Genomic DNA, 20,453 nt, shown 5'->3' on the forward strand with positions numbered 1-20,453 from the left:
CTGGTCAACATGGCAAAACCTTGTCTCTGCTAAAAAATACAAAAATTAGCTGAATGTGGTAGCAGGCCCCTGTAATCCCAGCTACTCAGGAGGCGGAGGCGGGAGAATCGCTTGAACTCAGGAGGCGGAGGTTGCAGTGAGCCAAGATGGCACCACTGCACTCCAGCTTGGGCGACAGATCCAGACTCCATCTCAAAATAACAATAACAATAGTTACTATTATTAACTGAGTTGCATTATAACTGATTCCTTAATGGAGAGATTAAGAGCACTCCAGTTCATTATAGTCCACACCATTCCTCATTACTTGCTAATTCCAAGATAGATTGTACCATTCTCTTAAAAGTTGTGCTGGTGCTCGTGCTGTAATAGTAAAGTATTTCTTTGTATCTGTATTATCAACCATGGGGAAATAAAAGTGACTCAAAAGTATTTTGAGAAAAATGGGTAACATGTTTTTTCAAGGGCTGTTGTGTAAAATGTATTCCTATTGGCAGATGGATAGCTTAAGGTCTTTCTGCCTACTTGGCTTTGATGGGCTTTTAAATATGCCAGCCCTGATTATAAAGTATACTATTCACTCCATTCAACTCTTGATCTTAGAAAAAAATAGTTTCATTTCCTTCCTTGAGTATGGCAAAGGGAAAAATGTGGCTAGTGTGTTTTAGTAGATGAACATCATGACAGCATTTCTTTATGTCTTCCTGGTCTAAATGCTTATTCTAATGTGTGCAAGAGACAACTCAAGGTTTGTGCACCTAGAAGTTCCTCGACATACTGCTAAGATAGGAGGATACCTGAGAAGAGAGATATATGATATAAAAAGAAAAGAATACGTCCTTCTACGGTGCAATAATAGGACAGATAACTAAATAGTGTTACTGATAAAAGTGTCGTATTTTATGGAAACACTTCGACTACTGACCAGAGATTTGACATTAGTTCTTTTGTAGAATAAGCAAGTTTGATCATGGTCTCTCATTTTAAAAAGCATATATTGCTAAAAGTTACTTTGTTACAAATAACTTGAGAAAATAGATTATCTTGTGGAATTGTTTTTTCCCCAAAAGCCGAATCCTAAAAATGCCTACAGATCTTATGTGTTTTTAATACAAGGCTCATAAGCAACATACTAACATAAATGGCGAAACTGTTTTATGAGAAACATATGTATTTAGCAAACGTGTTAAAATGTTCTGTGACTTATTGTAATAGTGGGACTTTTTAGTAGTTTTCCTTCCCCTCTCACTTTTTTTTTCCTCTTAACCATTTCTTTGCCCCCTTCTCCTGTTAGGTTATTCGTCAGTCTTCTGTTAATTTGATGAGTTCTTCTTATGTTATGAATATTCATCACTTCTCTGTTGCCAACATTTTCTTCCGGTCTTTTGGTTGTGTTTTAATTTTTTCTGTGCTAAATTTTAGAGCACATAGATATTTTTTCTTTTCACGTAGCCAAATCTGTGAATACACTTCCTTTTGTCTTCTGAGTTTTCTTTTTGTATTCCCCATACCAAAATTATTTAAAATAATTTAAGATTCTATGTTTTCTTCAAAGTACTATAGGCATTTGGTTGAAGCAGATGAAATTGCTATTTTGTCTTGCTTGGGGTAATCAAATAGTATTGCAAGTCTGGCAACCCCAAGCAGGAGTCTCCTTTCCTCTCTTCCTCCCCATTCCTGTGGCCTCCCTGGAGAGAGAACCACCTTAACTCTGGTTGGCATTTTCTTCGTTATTTATAGAATATATCTTTCTTCTAATGCTACTTCTGGATTTTATTTAAAAATGTTTTTGAGTGCTTGTTACATTCTAGATGCTGTTCTGGGCACTGGAGTTTCAACAGAGATCAAAACAAACATCCTCCTTTTCTAGCACTTTTGTGTTGGGAGTAGGAGTGGAGACAAATTACTAAATAATTCATTAGATGGTAGTAAGTGCTAAGAAGAAAAGTAAGGCGGAAGTGGAGATGGGGTGATGAGGGAGCTGGGGAAATTTAAAATAGGGTGGTCAGGGAAGGCCTCCCTGAGAAGGCCATGTTTGAGCAAAAACCCAAAGTGAGCCTTGTTGGGAATAAGCATTCCAAGCAGTGGTACAAGCACATGCAAAGGCCCTGAGACAGGATACCTGTGCACAAGCCCTGACAATGTATGCAAAGGCCCTGAAGATGGGTCAAGAGACCAGAGCAAAGCGACTGGGGAGAGTGATAGGAATGGAGGTTGAGATAACAGAATGTTTGTGGGAGGAGGTAACAGAATGATTGTGGAAGGAGGTACTTCAGCCCTTAGTCTCCAGATTATTGAAGGGCTCTAAGCAGACCAGTAACATGAACTGCCTTCTCTTTGTAAGAGTCACGCTGGCTGATTGGTTAGGAATGGATTGTAAGGGAGACGGGGCAGAAGGAGGGAGCTCCTGTAGTCATTCAGGCAGAAAATAATTGTGGCTGGAAGCAGATGTTATCTGTGGAGGTGGTGAGAGCTGTCCCATTCTGGATATATTTTGACAGTAGAACTGATGAGATTTCCCGACAAAGTGGCCAACCAAGGATGGGTGTATGGTTTTTGGATTTAGTAACTACGAAGATGGAGTTACTATTTACTGAGATGGGAAAGACTGTGGAGGAGTAGGTTGGGCTGAGAAAAGATCAGGAATTTCATTTGAGATGTACTGAGTTGACATCCAAATAGAGATCTGTGACATTCCAAGATTTAAATGCCAATTTTTTGAGAATTATGCTTTAAAACCCTATTTCATAAGCTATCACTGATGTGAAAGTACACTGTGGTATGATCCTTACTGACCTGTAACTTACCTAATTTCTTAGGGGTTAGCTTATTTATTAATAAAAGAGGTTTGACTATTATTACTAAAAGAAAGGAAAAAGCTCACTGGGCAATGTAAGTTGTATGTAGTTTGCATAAAATTTTGTAATAAACTGAGTGTGGTGACACACACCTGTAATCCCACCTACTCTGAAGACTGAGGTGAGAGGATTGCTTGAGGCCAGGAGTTCAAGGTTTCAGTGAGCTACAGTGATACCACTCCAGCCTGGATGACAGAATGAGACGCTATCTCTTTGAAAACTAAATAGTAATAATAACATGAACGTAAATTGCTAGTATGCTGTAAATGTGAATTGTAGAAATTGACACCATTTAAAGTTGAATCCCTGTAAGTCAGGGGCTGCCTGTATATAAAGATTGCCAAATCATATATGTTTACATATGTATATATTTGCATATACTTGAATTATTAGGAATAATTCATTTCTTCCTATAGGCCTTTGAAAATTTTGCTTAGCTTTGGTGGATAGTGTAGAAGTTAGTGTATTTTTGGTCTTCCAGAACAGTGTGTTTGCTTCCAAAGTATAATTGCTTCTCGATGGTTGAACAGTCAGCATTAAAAATTCTCCTTTTTCCTTCTGCGGTACAAAATAATCCATATGAAGAGTAATTTCTTTTTAACATTGGTCAGATGCATAGACTGTTTTTCTCTGGTTAATTCATTATAGAAAATTTGTTCTAATCCATTCACAAAGCATCACTTACCATGCATCTCTTTTCTAACATATTTTCTTACAAATAATTTCCTGAAAAATCACTTTGTCTCTACTTGCTCTGGAGTACTTAATACATTCTTTGAAAACAAGATCAGTTTGGGGACTTAATGTAAGTTTATTCAGAGTGTTCTTTCTATTTGACTAAAGGGGTTTGCCATAAAGTTAAATAAAAATGAAACTGTCCATTTCTTGTTATTTCTCTCAAATATTATTATTTACCCACATTTACTCTTAAGTTTATTTTTTCCTCATCCTGTTTCTTATTTCTCTCTGTCTTCCTATGCTGAAGCAGCACTAATCTTCAACAAGTTATCTGCATGTTTTATAAATCCAGTAAAAATTCCCATTTATCCAATATTCAATCATTTTATTAAAGAATGTAATGCCAGTTAAGTACAGCTATGTTTAAATATACTGCCTTAATATTTTTCCAAAACATAATATGTATGCATAGAGAACATTTAGAAGCATTCTTTCAAAAGTGGCACAGATTCTTTCTTAAACATGAAAAAAAACTGCATAATCTCAACATGTCTGGAATACTACTTGGAAATACTTTTTTCTGACAGAAAGAAACCATTTCTGCTTGGAGAATTTTAAGTTGCACAGACTCAACTGAAAAAACATATTCAAATTTCAAATAAATTTTTCTCTCTGTTCAGAACTATATTTTTATACGCAATTTTACATATGCATACTGTATTTTCTCAATTTTGAAGGTATAAGTAAGAACTTATTTCTTTATTAGCTGGCTTACAAAAAATTAAATTCTCATATGGTTTCTTTTCTCTTTTTTTATGGTGATGTTCTGTGCTGTCCTTTAAAAATAAATTGTCAGTGGTATCAGGAAAACTTTTAAAGACCAAAGTAATATTTTTCTTTGCAAGTTGCAAATTGGTATCTTTTATTAACTTTTGTGGTTTCATTAGGTACTTTGAGTTTCTATTTTTATTTTTAGCCTGAGATGAGCCGAAACACTCAAGTGTATTTATGGCACGAGAACATTTCTTTACATTTTACTGACAGCAGTAACTTTGAACCTGCAACATTGCAGAATGAATTTTCTAATAGTATGTTCGAAACCTTTTTCCTCTTTATCTACAGAATTAGCAAATGTATAATTGGCTAATATAATCCGTGAAAATCTTCATGTTTCTTTGGTGATTTTTTTCTGACATTGTTTTGTAAGATAAATATGGAAGCTAACTAACCTAGCCTCTTTAGATTTCAGTAACTTACAATTTTGTACTGGGCTTTCTTCTCGGTTTAAACCTCCTCCCAAGATTTTACTTGTTTGTTACTGTAAGATGTTCTTAATTATCCTCCATAATCTTTGGAAATTTTATGATTGGCATAATATGAAAGCATCATTTCAGTAATAATTTTCTGTTAATATCATGTTACTACATAGGTTTCACATATCGATTATAATTTGCACTATTATAACAGCATTGGGATTATATTCAAAATGTTTATATTAGTAGAAATGTTCAATGTTTTGTTGTCAGAAACTTAATATCATGTAATCATTTCCAGCTGCTTAGTTTTTATTAATGTCTATATGGTTTTTTTCTAAATCTTCTTAAAAAGTTCACTTATAGTAATTTTTTTTTCTTATAGTTAAGGTACCTATTGAATCAGTTAAATATTTGCTTGGTCAAATTAATGTGATTGTTAAGATGCAAAAATAACTTTCATGAAATGATTTTTAAAAGTCTTCTGATTAAAAAATAAAATCCACATTTTAGTAATTTTAAGGTGAGAAAAAAATGTAAATGTCTATTTTTTTCTCCTTTGAAAAATTAAGCAGTTTTCTAGACTGTTTCCATCAAATAAATGTATTTCTTAAAACTTTATGAACTTTAGAGTGGCTCCTTCTCTAAACCTCTGCTATGATTCAAGACTATTCACTAGGACTTCTTTTCCCATGGTATAAACATGTACAAAATTTAAACATATTAAAAGCTTATTTTTAACATTAGAAATGCATAATATCTGATGTTATTGGACCAGGTTGGAAATGTAATCAACAATTGAAACTGTCCCATTTGAAAAATTGCAGGTGGTAACATCATAATACTGATTTCCTTTGAGTTAACAGAAAACCAAGTCCCATTTCCCTCTCATTCACCTATGGGGTTTTTGGAGGCTGTCGATGTGGGTGGTGAGTTATCTTGACTTTCCTTGAGGGCCTTTTATGTTAGTGGGCATGTTTGTAGCTAAAATGACCGTGTATTTTTAATCAAATACCATCTTAAAGGTCAACATTTTATGAAAAAGTGCGATCATTAAAGTTATAAATATTTACATTATAAGTTTACATTGAAATTATGTATTTGTGGGAGCCGAAGAATATAATAATTTGTGATTTTAGAAAAGACTTTTTTATCCATTTTATTAGTTTGGTTTAAGTTTCAAAACACTAAGCACTTTATTTTAGCGTTACTACTTAGGTAGGACTTCTGGTTCTCTCTCTTCCTTGCCCTTAATCTTAACTTCTTATATTATATTCTCAGTTTTTATACTTTTCCATGGTTTTTGCTTTGGTTGCTTGCTTTGTGCTTGAGTTTATGTGGCTATTCCTAACTATTGTTAATATACGTAATTGGTCTATTACCATAATCACTGAAAAATATAGACAGTTAAAACCTGCCTCTAAGACATAACTAGTACGTATTTTGTGTTATATGTTGATATAACCACACAACTACATCTGCCAATATGGATTTCATTTGTTTGTTCATATATTGTGAATGTTGTGCTTTTGTGTTTTATTTTTCAAATTATAAAATTATGTAATATAGAAAGTTTGACAAATAGAACAAATAATTGTCCACAGCCCTCTCTTAAAACAAACATCGTCTTTTAAAAAAATATATTTTCTTCTATATTTCTGTATCCATAACAGTTTTTATATTAGTAAAAAAGTAAAACTCTTAAGTATGATGATTGCATTCTGTCTTTTTTCCATTTATTATATGAAATGCATTTCTATAGTATTATATAGTTTTATAATTTTAATAGTTTCAACTCCATTTCTTTGAGATGTTTTATAATTTAATCAATCATCTCCATACTTCTGTGTATCTTGGTTGCTTCCAGGTTTTTTTATTGTTAAAAAATATTGCTAACATTTGAAATTATAGAATAGGTAGTTATAATATTTATCTACAATATGAAACTTATTTTAATAGCAAATGATTCTTAATTTATGTAAGCATTAAGATTAGTACTCTACTGATGAATAATGTTTTTCAAATGCAATGTCATGAAGTAGCTTTGAAAGTGACCAAATCGCAACTGCCCAAGCTTTAGAATTTTTTACTTAAGAGAAATTAGGCTGATCAGAATACTTGCAAAAAGTCTTATTTTCTAGTCATGGTTCTGCAATGTGAAAACACCTTAAACTGCAAGTATTTGAGAATAGGTTTTGTGTCCCCTAGTGGCTGAGGGCCAATGACACTGCCTTACATATTTTTGCATTTTACATATCATTTCAAATACAGGAGAGTATAAAAATATGTTTCCTTATACTTGGAAAATGTCTTCTAACAGGAAAAACTTTATGCTTTTAATCGGGAAGTTAAACTACTGGTCCTCTTCGTTAATTTTTTCTATTAAATTATTTCATACCCTGACATAATATAATAGAAGTGAGCTAAATTCATTTTTTTCTGTTATCCATCTATGTATGTAGGATAATATTTCAGTCTTTTTTCTTGCCTTCATGTTATCATTTGAAATTTGAACCAAAGCCTTGGCCATCATTGTTTATTACATTGAAGAATCCACTTAAACACATGGATTGTTATACCACCTCTTAGGGTTGCTGTAAGAATTCAATAAATTCATCCCACATAAAGTGCTTTGAGTAGTGGCTGTCATCTAGTATGTGCCCAACAAATTTCAAACACTACCACCACTTACACTGCTGTTTTGGTACTGATATCATTAAAAAGAGAAAGAAAAGTGAGGTTTGGTGGCTCATGCCTATAAACCTAGCACTTTGTGAGGCTGAGGTGGGGCCAGGAGTTTGAAGTTAGCCTGTACAACCTAGTGAGACCCCATTTCTACAAAGTAAAAATTTTGCAAAATAACTGGGTGCAGTGGCATGTGCCTGTGTGCCCAGCTACTTGGGAGGCTGAAGTGGGAGGATCGTTGGAGCCCAGGGGTTTGAGGCTACACTGAGCCGTGATCATACCACTTTACTTCAGCCTGGATGACAGAATGAGACTCATTCTCAAAATAATAAGTAAATAAAAAGAGAATAAGCTCAATTTAGACCAAGAATCATCCTTTTCTGTCACGGCATAATGTACAATCTGGTATTTCAATACAACGTATGTGTCAACATAAAGTAGTAAAAGGATTGTTCAGCATTTCTGGGACCGTTGGTTAATTATTAAGAAAAATATAAAGTTACAGCCACAATCCCAGGCCTGATTTCATCATGTCTACATGTCAGTAACTCCAGATGGAATTAAAAAATTAAGTGTAAAAGCCATGCAACCCACTTTTTAACACTTCAGAAAATATCAGTGAATATTTATTAGAACTAAGATGGAAAAGTTATAGAAACAGTGGAAGAAATCACAAAGGAAAGATATTTATAGATTCAAACACATAAACAGTTTAAATTTCTTTATAATAGTTAAAAGGAAAATTGAAAACCTTATGTCTTTTTAAGAAATAGAACAAAGGGCTCATGACCTTATTAAAAGACACCTGTGTATATGTATTTATGAAGACTAATCCAACAGTGATCAAAATGTATAAACCAACAATTTACAGAGGAAGTAAGAAATGCAAGTGAGTAATAAACATGAAAAAAAAAACCCTCAACCCCACTAACAGTTAAAATAACAGTGATGTACAGTTTTCACTTGTCAAATCACTAAAGATTTTAAAGAAGAGATAAAAAGTCCTTTGATGAGAGAATGGTGAAATGGGCCACTGTACATACTGCTGGTGGGAATGGACATTGATAATAACCAATCCGAGAAGCATTTGGACAGGATCTGTCTAGCTTCTAGCAATTTGCTCTAATGAAATCATCAGTGACATGGAATAAAGGGATGTTTATTGCAGTCTTATTGAACTAAGAAGCAACTACAAGCAACTCAGATCTCTCCCTTTACAGTTAAATTTTTAACTTAAAGCTATAAATTAAATGATAAATGAATAAGTCATCATAAATTATTTCCACTGGAAAATATTAGACAAGCAGTGTCTGTGATTAGGGACTGACCTGCAACTGCAGTCTTACTCTGAAGTCACTTTCCTATTGTAATAAACTAAACGTGCTGTTCCTTTCAAAAACACAAATCTCTAGCAGCTGTGGGTAAGCTCCCTGGAAAAAGCCTGTCCATAAAAATGTTGAGCCAATTATAAATTACGAAAACATGAAATGTAAGGAAAAATATTTTTTTATGTAAACCTGTTCCCTTTCTATAAATTCCTTGTTAATGGATCCCTTTTCTTTCTGTCTTTTTTGAAGCCAGCTCTTGCTAAGACTTTTGCACCGAAAATGAACTGAAATCAAACAGGTTCACGTTTATCTAAAAGAATCCTCTGTGTACTTTCAGTTTAAGGTCACTTTTTTTGGTCTTCCTTTTAATAAGGGAAGTAATATCTGAAGGCAAGAAACGATTAACTCCCTTTTCCTGACACAGGATTACTCTCCTGTAAGCTTAGACTTAACTAAGGTGTACTGGCACATCACTCATTATTTTACTGAAATTTGAAAATTACAGTCTCTATACTGCCTGGAAGGACATGTTAAGTGTGCTGTCACCTCTGACTCCCCATGGAGGACAAAATCTAGAAAAATTGCCCTTAGGGGTATGGGGAAGGCTGAAAACTCATCACAAATAATTACTTTGAATTTCATAACTCTTGCTATATCCTTTGTTCCGGCTATTTTATTGGTTGTCTGGGCTGGCAATTTTTCCTTCTTTGTTTCTCACTCTGTCTATGTGTGTGTATACATATATATGTATGTACATGTATATATGTGTCTGTATGCATATGTATGTATGTATATCAGATGTGTGTATATGTAAACACAGAGCATTTATATGTATTTGTGAATCAGGGGAGTAAGTAAAAAGACCAAAGGAAAGGATACTCTCTTTAGATATAAATATGGTAATAAATAGCTATATTCCTAGAAAGAGTATCTGTGAAGACAAATGAAAAAATAGTTAATGCATACTAATCCTTTCCGTTGTGTGCATTTATTTATTTATTTAGAGACAAGGTCTTTCTCTGTTGCCGAGGCTGGAGTGCAGTGGCGGGATCTTGGCTCATTGCAACCTCCACCTCCTGGATTCAAGTGATTCTCATGACTCAGCCCCCTGAGTAGCTGAGATTACAGGCATGCGCCACTACACCTGGCTATTTCTGTTGTATTTAAAATGTCTTAATATTTAATAAGGTACTTTAGGCATGTACAAAATTTAACGTATTTCATTAATTTTTTTTTTACCCCATGTGTATTCCTAAAATATATGCTGTTTAGTATTGCCTATATATGCATCTATATAATGGAATTATATAACATATTTTTGGACTTGCGTTTTTTAAAGCTCAACTTTATGTTTTTGAGATTTTTAGTGTCATTGCATGCAGCACAGATTTTTCTTTTTTTGGTAGTTATCTATTGTAAGAAATTATTCATTTAGTCGTAACTCCTTTATCCACATTACTATTGATGAAAATTTGTTTTTTTCAGTTGTTGCTATCATAAACAGTGTTGCTTTGAAAAAAAAATTTAATGTATTTAAATCTGGCTTTAATTTTAACATTTTGTTTGTTTATGTATTAGTCAATTTAAAACTTATTAATGAGCCTCTTAGCTCTGCCTCCTGGTCCCGCTTTTTAAATTTGTGTTAGACTCTGTGCTGTGGGACTACATGGGATGCATGTTCCTGCCTTTAAGGTTCTTTTAAGTAGTTGGCATTGTAGCATGAATCTGTAGCTAACATATAAAGCACTTACCATATGCCAGAGATGGGCCGAAAGCTTTACATGAATTATTCAATCCTTAACCACCTTGTGAGGCAGATACTACTATAATGTGTATTTTAAAGTAGAGGAAATGAGCTTTGAGAAGTAAGTCAGCAGAGCCTAGGTACTGGTCCAGATTGCTATTCAGTGACTGGCTGCTCCCACGGAACCCCTGTGGTGACCTGATTGCCTTTGCTCCTTTGCACTGTAAAATATCATTCAAGGCACTGAAGTTTCATAACCTGTGCGAATTGATTGGTGTTGCGATGTGAACAAGTGCAGTGTATGGTGGTGCCGTCTGTGCCCCGTGGGGAGCAGGCTTAGATGATCTCCAGAGCTTCTTCCAGCTCTAAGGCTTGCTCGTTTGTGGAGCGTTAGCCTTTGATACCTCTTAGAATTTTAACTCTTAGAAAATGCCAAATGTGTCATGCTTTCGTTGTTGAAATTTACGTGAAGTAGATGAAATAGGAATGGTAATAGGGGTTTTTTGCCGCCTTTTAAAATTACTTCCATTCAGTAAATGTTTTTCAAACACTTGTTCTGTAGCAAGCCTTGTACAACTGACATCACCAAACCATCTATGTGACACAGTATCCGTCTTTGACGCTCGTGCAACATCACTTTAGGAGAGCTGATTACCTTCTCTCTTTTTCAAACTAACTCTGCATTGTTTAGGATGAAAGTAAAAACTTGGCTGGGTGTAGTGGCTCACGTCTATAATCCCAACACTTTGGGAGGCCAAGGTGGGTGGATCTCCTGAGGTTAGGAGTTCGAGACCAGCCTGGCCAACATGGAGAAACCCTGTCTCTACTAAAAATACAAAAATTAGCCAGGCATGATGGCGGGTGCCTGTAGTCCCAGCTACTCAGGAGGCTGAGGCATGAGAATTGCTTAAACCCGGGAGGCAGAGGTTGCAGTGAGCCAAGATGGCACCACTGCACTCCAGCCTGAGCTACAGAAGTGAGACCCTGTCTCAAAAAAAAAAAAAAAAAAAAGAAATTAAAAACTTGAATGAATTATAAAGACTAAATTTGGTAAGCACATTGAAATTCAAGATTTAGCTGAGATTTGCTCATCAGAAATTTGTCAGGTTTTTACTTTTGGATGTTATTTCTCATGGATGAAGCATTTATGTCCTTGTTATATCCATTCCTGTGCCAAAAGTTTGTAGGGACTTGACAGCAAGCCTCCCTCCATAGACGGAATAATCGTAAAGGAATTTATAGTTCTACCTGCTTATCCTGTAATTGCCTCTGATGAGGCAAGAGCTGTGGGAACATGAAATCAGAATGCTGTGAAATACCCACATTCTAACTTGTTGTTAGAATAGCTCATGTATCGACTTTGTGCTACACCAGAAGCCCTGCTATACTGGGCTCCAGTCTGGGCCAGCATGCACCAGTGACAGAGTAGGTGCTGGGGGCGGTTTGAGATAACTAAATTCTGCAAGGAGGAAAAGACCCTTGTCTGAAAACCACTGTGCCAAAGCATGAGGGGTAGTTGTGAGGACCTTGGCTACTTCTGGTGTGATGTATGATGGCTGTGATAGGGAGGTGGCTGCATTTGGTGGCTCATGCTTACAATCCCAGCACTTTGGGAGGCTCAGATGGGTGGATTACTTTTGCTCAGTGGTTCAAGACCAGCATGGGTAACATGGTGAAACCTTATCTCTACCACAAAAAAATTTAGCCAGGCGTGGTGGTGCATGCCTGTGGTCCCAGCTACTCAGGAGGCTGAGGTGGGAAGATGGCTTGAGCCCGGGAGGCAGAGGTTGCAGAGAGCCGAGATCATGCCACTTCACTCCAGCCTGGGCAACAGAGCCAAACCCTGTCTCAAAAAAAAAATAAAAGAAAGGATCCCCTTTTCTGGGTTCTACGAAGCTTTCCCTATAACCTAGAAAACAAGATGAACAAAGAATAATAGACAATTTTTTCTCTGACACTTTACATAGAAGTTTGAATCCTCTCTGCACGTATGATGTTAGAATTCCACCTCTTTTTCTCATCCTAGGGCCAGAGGGACGCATTTACCTTCTAGCTTCCCAGCTTCCCTCGGATGTCATCTCTGTCTTATAGGACACCCATGTGTTTATGACTTGTCCTGTTCTCTTCACCTCTTTACTTTTGTAAAGGAGCTTTAGAGCAACTGTTTCAGATCCTTTATAAATAACCTTTTCTCTCAACCCAAATATCTTCTCAAAATGAGAGTGACTCTTAGAGGGCCACAGAAGCATGTTATCAGATGAACTTTAGTCACTCTGTCCTTAATATCTTGATTGATTTTTATTAAACTCTGAATCCATAAGGTGAGTCAGATAAAGCTATTTTTAGCCATTGGTAATTGTTTCATATTTTCTTTATTTTGAATCTGTTAATTTCTTAAACCCAATGGTAACAATTATTCATTTCTTTTATGTAGTCATCCCATGGTATTCATGGGAGATTGGTTCCAAGACCCCCTTGGTTACCAAAATCTGCAGATGCTCAAGCCCCTGATATAAAATGTAGTATTTGCATGTAACCTATGCACATCCTCCTGTATACTTTAAATCATCTCTAGATTACTCATAATACCTAATACAATGTAAATGCTATGTAAATTGTTGTTATACTCTATTGTTTAGGGAATAATGACGAGAAAAAAAGTCTCAATACAGATGCAGTAACACTTAATACATGTTCAATACAGATGCAGTGAAAAAAATTTCATTCCATAATTGCTTAAATCCACATGGATGGAACCCACAGATTCAGACAGCTGACTATATTCCCTAAAATCCACACAGATGAGTTATTACATTTTTTTCATTTTGTTACAAAATACTTGTTTATAAAAAATTTTACTTATTGAAGTGGATGAATATTCTTTTTGAGGAGAATGTATTTTTATATCTTCAAAATGCATTTTATTTGAACTATGTAGCTGATATAAAATATATATAAGGGTTTTGGGGTTTTTAAAAATTAAAAAAAATTTTTTTTTGAGAAAGAGTCTTACTTTGTTGCCTAGGCTGGAGTGCAGTGGTGCAATCTGTGATCTCAGCTCACTGCAACCTCTGTTCTCCAATTTCAAGCGATTCTCCTGCCTCAGCCTCCTGAGTAGCTGGGATTATAAGTGTGCACCACCATGCTTAGCTAAGTTGTTTTGTATTTTTAGTAGAGATGGGGTTTCTCCATATTGCCCCAGCTGGTCTTGAACTCCTGGGCTCATGCAATCTGCCCTCCTTGGCCTCCCAAAGTGCTGGGATTACAGGCATGAGCCACTGCGCCTGACCCTAATTCTTAATTTTATGTATGTCACATTGTGAAAGCATAGCATCTCCATTAGAGGAGAGAACCTGAGACTTGATCATTTATTCCATCCGCTGGAGTCCAGTTAAAGTTAAATGACTTGCTGAAGACTGACTAACTGTTGACCAAGTGAGCCTGGTTCTGTCAGCCTGACTGACGTATAGTCATACACTATACGCTCCCTAATTTAGGTTTCTTTTTATTTAATAGATGCCATCTGTGCCATGGGTACATTGTTAGATTATGCTTAGAATGTAGTATAAAGTTTGTTAATGTTTATGAATGAGAAAATTTGTTGGTTACATTTTAAACGCTTTTACAGTGTTTTAACTTTTTCATATCAAATGTGTTTACCAATCAGTTCATGATAAATTATGATTTCTGGCTTATTTTGCTTTGTTACACAGTTACTTTACTCATTAATTTTTTTCAACAGAGCTCTCTATTTAAATCAAATAAAATTTACATTATAATAACTACATAAATAAAAGTTAATTCTAAGTTATTGTTTTAATAAAGTTGTATACTATTACTTTTTTCTTATTGAATGCACTTATAACAATGTTATGATTAATAGTCTGGGCACAGTGGCTCATGCCTGTGCCCAGACTATTAACACTTTGGGAAACTAAAGTAGGGAGATTGCTTGAGGCCAGAAGTTCAAGACCAGCCTGGGAAACATAGCAAGACCCTGTCTCTACAAAATATTTTAAAAATTAGCCAGGCATGGTGGTATGTGCCTGTAGTCCCAGCTGCCTGGGAGGCTGAGGCGGGAGGATTGCTTGAGCCCAGGAGTTCAATATTGCAGTGAGCTCTGATGGGCCACTGCTCTCCAGGTTGGGCAACAGAGTGAGACCCTGTCTCTGAAACATTTGGGTTTTAACATTAAAAAAATATATATTATTGTAAATAAAATCCAACTCATCTCTGAGGGTTTTTTATTTTTGTTTCTTGAGGGTTTCTTTTTTGGTTCATCTTACTAAAGATATATTTATTTTCATATTTGCAGCTGGTTTTAGAAGAAGTTTTCGTCTTAGTAGAAAAGATAAGAAAACAAATAAATCCATGTATGAATGCAAGAAGAGTGATCAGTACGACACAGCTGATGTACCCACGTACGAAGAAGTCATGCCATATCGGCGACAAACGAATGAGAAATACAGACTCGTTGTCTTGGTCGGTAAGTGTTTGTTTCTGTGTATAATTCTGAGGAAATAAGTCAGGTAGTAACAATTTAACTTCAAAGTGAATCATACTTGACATTTTCAAGCTAAAAATCTCCTCCTCTTGAACACCTTTTATCTGGTCTCTGAAACAAAATCTTTTGTTTTTTGTACTTAATTGACTTGCAGAGACTTTTAAGACATCTCTGAAGAATGGTACTGTCGTTTTGCTGGAACCTTTGTAAAATGGGATAGCAAACACTGTTGTAATATATGAATCATATATCAGGGCAGTTAAATAATAGAAATGAGTATCTTTGAACACAATGCAAGTTTGTTTCAAAGCATTTTGAGGCAGCAGCATGGTACGTACTTCAGATAGCATTCATATCTTCAGTGAAATAAAGTATTACAGCAGAGTTCTAGAATATTTCAACCTAGAGAGTCAGCAGAGTTGCTTTAAAGTTGATAATTGCCTGGGTGCAGTGGCTCTCACTTGTCATCCCAGCACTTTGGGAGGCCAAAGCAGGAGGATCACTTGAGGTCAGGAGTTTGAGACCAGCCTGGCCAACATGGTGAAACCCCATCTCTACAAAAATACAAAAATTACCTGGATGTGGTGGCATAGGCCTGTAGTCTCAGCTATTCAGGAGGCTGAGGCAGGAGAATCATTTGAACCTGGGAGGTGGAGGTTGCAGTGAGCCAAGATTGCACCACTACACTCCAGCCTGGGTGACAGAGTGAGATTCTGTCTCAAAAAAAAAAAAAAAGTAGTTAATAAATGAATGTGGGTATTTTCACAAATATTGTTTGGTTTGACTTAGATTAGCATCCTACAATCTTGTATACCCTTCACAAATGTGAACAGTCACAAACTCCATGTATACTCACTTCATCCTCAATGCATTTCTTTAAAAAATCTAGTGAGAGAAATTTAAACTTCCAGGATCAAAGCCAATGATTTTAGAAAAGGTTTTGAGTAAAAGAGCATGATGTCTCTTTGAATTAGTACATTCTCACACTGCTATAATTACCTGAGACTGGGTAATTTATATAGAAAAGAGGTTTAATTGACTCACAGTTCCATTGGCTGTACAGGAAGCATGACTGGGAGCTCTTAAGAAACTTAACAATCATGCCAGAAGGTGAAGGGGAAACAGGTGCAGGCTTCACATGGTGCCAGGGGAGAGAGAGAGCAATTGGAGGAGTACCACACACTTTTAAACCGTCAGGTCTCCTGAGAGCTCATTATCATGAGAACAGCATGGGGAAATCCACCTCCACGATCCAGCTACCTCCCACCAGGTCCCTCCCCCAACATTGAAAATTACAATTCAACATGAGATTTGGGTGGGGACACAGAGCCGAACCATATCACTCTTGTTAATTGTTCTTTTATAAGCTCATGATGATACTTATAGAGATGAGAATCAGTGGAGAAGCTGAGAATTACCCCGTCTTAGTGAGACGGAATCCTTTGAAAGGTTACAAGCTGTGCTGTTCATTCAGAGATGGTGGGTGACTCATGGGAAATGATGCAGTTTCTTACATCTGTAGGTCCTGGAAGCGAACACCAGCATCATTGCATATTAACATTGTTTGCATTATTCTGAAACACATACATACTTCAAAAGAAATTTAAAATTTCCTTTACTAATAATGTCTACATCTCCTAATCCATTTATACGGAGCCTCCTTGAGGAGGAGAAAGAATTTATTACTATGGAGCTTACAGTGCCCTGCTTCTCATCCTCGTAGAGTTGTGCTAATGAGAGTACTTGCATTTCCCAGCTCATTGGGCCTACTTCAGACCTCCTGCTCCTCTCCCACCCCACTGTCCCTTCTGTGCCTCCTACTTCACCAGCACAGGTCACAGCAGCATCTCATCTGTCCTTGTTGCCCCTTCTCCTCAGCCAAGGGGAGAGGAATGTTGTAATAAAAGGACAATGAGGCCAGTGCAGTGGCTCATGCCTGTAATCCCAGCATGTTGGGAGGCTAAGCCAGGAGGATCACTTGAGGTCAGGAGTTCAAGACCAGCCTGCCCAAGATGGCAAGACCCTGTCTCCACTAATAATACAAAAATTAGTCAGGTATGGTGGCAGGCACCTGTAGTTCCAGCTACTTTGGAAGCTGAGGCACAAGAATTGCTTGAACCCGGGAGATGGAGTTTACAGTGAGCTGAAATTGCACCACTGCACTCCAGCCTGAGCAACAGAGCAAGACTCTCTCAAAAACAAAACAAAACAAAACAAAAAAACACGTTAGTCTGTTGTGTGTTGCTGTAAAGGAATACCTGAGATTGGGTAATTCACAAAGAAAAATGGTTTGTTTGGCTCACGGTTCTAATGGCTGGAAGTTTGGGCATCTGGCGGATGCTTCAGGCTGCTTTCACTTGTGGTGGAAGATGAAGGGAAGCCTGTGTGTGCAGAGATCACCTGGAGAGAGAGGAAGCAGGAGTGGTGGAGTGTCAGGCTCTTTTTAACAACCAGCTTTCTTGAAGGACAAATAGAGTGAAAACTCACTCACTGCCTCACCCCAGGGAAGGCATTAATCTATTCATGAGGGATCTGCTCTTAGGATCCAAACACCTCTGTTGGGCCCTGTCTCCAACACTGGGATCAAATTTCAACATGCAGTTTAGGGAGAAAAACATCGAAACTGTAGCAAGAGGCAAAAATAAAATGGGAAACCTCATTATCTTGGAGACCACCTCTCGAGATTTGACTCCATCCTCACTCTGCCTGCTTTTGTTTGCCTTTCAGCGTCCCCAGGTTGTTGCCTTTTGCACGCTGTCCAGCGGTTTGGGCTGTATTCAGTGGGGGTTAGGTTCTGGTGGGCTTTCCCCACCATAGTGGATCTGGAACTCTCTGAGGCTTTAAACTCCTCTAACTGACACAACTTGGCCTTTCTTCATGGGTGTGCCTCAGTCAGCCTCCTCAAAACTGGGTTATGGAACCCCAGCCCTGCTGGTCAGCAATTGAAAGCATCATCGGGACAAAAGAATATCACGGCATCATCCCAGCTACCTTTTGAGGCAAAATATGCTTCCACAATTATATATCACCACATTCCATTGTCAGCCAAAAATCATAGAATGACCTGATGTATTTTCGCTTCTCCTCTATTTGAATCTAATTGTCCAGATCCATGATCATTGATTGCACTAAAACTCATTTGGCCAAAATCGTCAGTAAAGAGGTTAACTTAGTTATACTCACTTCAGTTGCCCTGTTTCCCCTTTGGCCTTTGGGTTTCTGGTACGCAAAGTCTGAAGTGGGTTTGGACTGTTTTGGGGCCAAGTATCTCTTCTTTCCTTTCCTTTCCTCTTTCTTTCTTTCTTTCTTTCATTTTAAGTTCTGGGATACATGTGCAGAACGTGCAGGTTTGTTACATAGGTATATATGTGTCATATGATGGTTCGCTGCACCCATCAACCTGTCATCTAGGTTTTAAGCCCTGTATACATTAGATGTTTGTCCTGATGCTCCCCCTCCCCTCGCCATCCCCCTCCACCCCTGACAGGCCCTGGTGGGTGATGTTCCCCTCCCTGTGTACATGTGTTCTCACTGTTCCACTCCCACTTATGAATGAGAACATGTGGTGTTTGGTTTTCTGTTCCTGTGTTAGTTTGTTGAGAATGGTGGTTTCCAGCTTCATCCATGTCCCGGCAAAGGACATGAACTCATCCTTTTAATGGCTGCATAGTATTCCATGGTGTGTATGTGCCACATTTTCTTCATCCAGTCTATCACTGACGGTCATTTGGGTTGGTCCCCTCCCTTTTCTCACTTTATTTTTTCATTCCCAGTAGAATCCTAAAGCCGTTTTTTGGCCCTGTGATATAAATCCTATTGCAATGACTGCTATTTCTATCTCCTGTTTAAAATTCCTTGTTTGATTCCTGATTCTCAGAGATTTCCCCTTTGTGCTCCCAAGTGGCACAGTCAGTGAACATTCATATTTCCTTTGCTATATGCTTCTGCCAATGAGTGTTTCCTCATTCTTTAGAGGTTTCCAGGCCTTAAGTAAATAATTAATTGCAATTGCTTCAATGACAACCAAAATACCTGTTAGAACTTCTTGGATTCTCTGCTGCTAAAATCTAACTGTCATATTTCATTACCCTCTGCTGTTCCCAACTCGTTTCAAACAGTCTCAAGTGAGTGTTTAAATTTTAACTTATTTTTAAGAGGGTCCTGTCCTTCCTCCATGCTGTATAATAACAATAACTAACTGTATGTGTACTATTTCCTTCAGTCCTCCTGATGACTCTAAGGTAAATGCTTTTATTATTCTCCATGTTACAGATGAAGAAACTGAAACACAGAGAGAAGGAGGTAACTTGTCTAAGGTCCTGCAGTTATTAAGTTACAGAGCTGATTCAGACTCCAGCAGGTGGACACCAAAACCCGACTTCTTATCTTACTGTGGAATATGGCTCCCAATCTTAAAATCGGGGCTGTACTTCACACTCTGTGCCAGATCTAAATATCTTAGTTTTTAAAATCTCTTTGATTTAAGGCCTGTTCATTCATTTTCCTGACAGATACCTCCTTGCTTTGTGAAAGTTTAGATGTGAGTCTACTGAAAGCATTTATGTTCACTAGACTCCTGCCCATGTCTAGAGTTGAGTTTCCAATGTAGGTCTCCTGAGGTCAGGTCAGCAGCCTTGCTGGGCTCACCTCTCTCTTCCCTACACAATAATTCTGCTCACTGTCTAGACAGGGTTTCTTATTGCACCATCATTACTATTTCACTGTCCTGCTCTTCGGAATTTGCCAATAAATTCTTAAAGTGCTGATTTTCCTGGTCTTTCCTTCTCAAATTTGTTCACATTTTCTATGGTCAACCTGGGATAAGTCTTCCACTTACCAGGCAAGGTTCTGTTCATGATCTAACTATCTGTTGCCTTCAGAGTTCAGAGATTGTCTCTCAATAGTTTTTTTGATTGCCGTAGATAGAGGTATCTCGGAGAATATACAGAGGGAGGTCTCTGACCTGCAGACCCTATTCCAGGGCTCCTCAGATTTAACATGCATTCTGGTAGCCTGGGGATCTTGTTAAGATGCAGGTTCTAATCTGGTAGCCTGGGGCAGGGCCAGAGAGCCTGCATTTCTAACAAGCTCCCAGATGATTCTGTTGCTGCTGGCCTGGTTGATCAGGGGAGTGCATTTTGCTTTTCCTGGATGCAGATGCTGTAAGCTCTGGTGCTGTGCACACAAGGAGAAGCCTTGTTGCCCTGCTTGAGTGGGTTCAGTTGCCATTGCTTCTTTGGTTAGCAGTTGTAAACTAGCTGCAATTTATTTTGATTTTCTACTTTTCTTGGCACTATATTTCAGTTTTGTGCTTTCTCGTGTATGCCATGTAATGACCACTTAGAAACTTTTGGTTTTATCTTAATCTTTCTGCTGTTGAGGATTTGCTCAGCGATATTTCAG

The 20,453-nt window shown here is 37.3% G+C and overlaps 1 protein-coding gene and 1 long non-coding RNA gene across 7 annotated transcripts in view; one reads left to right on the plus strand and one right to left on the minus strand.

The window, feature by feature from the left end:
• The window catches only part of MPP7 (MAGUK p55 scaffold protein 7), a 249,688-nt gene that overhangs the window by 197,052 nt on the left and 32,183 nt on the right, over positions 1-20,453 (plus strand). For all 3 annotated transcript variants that reach the window (XM_064368559.1, XM_064368560.1, XM_064368562.1), the window contains one exon: positions 14,862-15,032. In XM_064368559.1, the coding sequence (XP_064224629.1) occupies positions 14,862-15,032 (171 nt within the window). The remainder of the gene's footprint in view (positions 1-14,861; positions 15,033-20,453) is intronic.
• Positions 1-20,453, minus strand: part of LOC105732169 (uncharacterized) — a 150,424-nt gene that overhangs the window by 28,692 nt on the left and 101,279 nt on the right. For 2 of the 4 annotated variants that reach the window (XR_010339534.1, XR_010339535.1), the window contains exons 4-5: positions 17,354-17,450; positions 16,469-16,575 (exon numbers count right to left, since the gene is read on the minus strand). This is a non-coding gene — a long non-coding RNA (uncharacterized LOC105732169). Of the gene's footprint in view, positions 1-16,060; positions 16,576-17,353; positions 17,451-20,453 lie in introns of those variants that run through there. The other 2 variants (XR_010339536.1, XR_010339537.1) reach the window with 2 other exon arrangements.

The sequence above is a fragment of the Aotus nancymaae genome, unplaced genomic scaffold (assembly GCF_030222135.1).
Source record: "Aotus nancymaae isolate 86718 unplaced genomic scaffold, 86718_ANA_hifiasm-v0.15.2.pri h1tg000077l, whole genome shotgun sequence".
NCBI classification, from domain to species: domain Eukaryota; kingdom Metazoa; phylum Chordata; class Mammalia; order Primates; family Aotidae; genus Aotus; species Aotus nancymaae.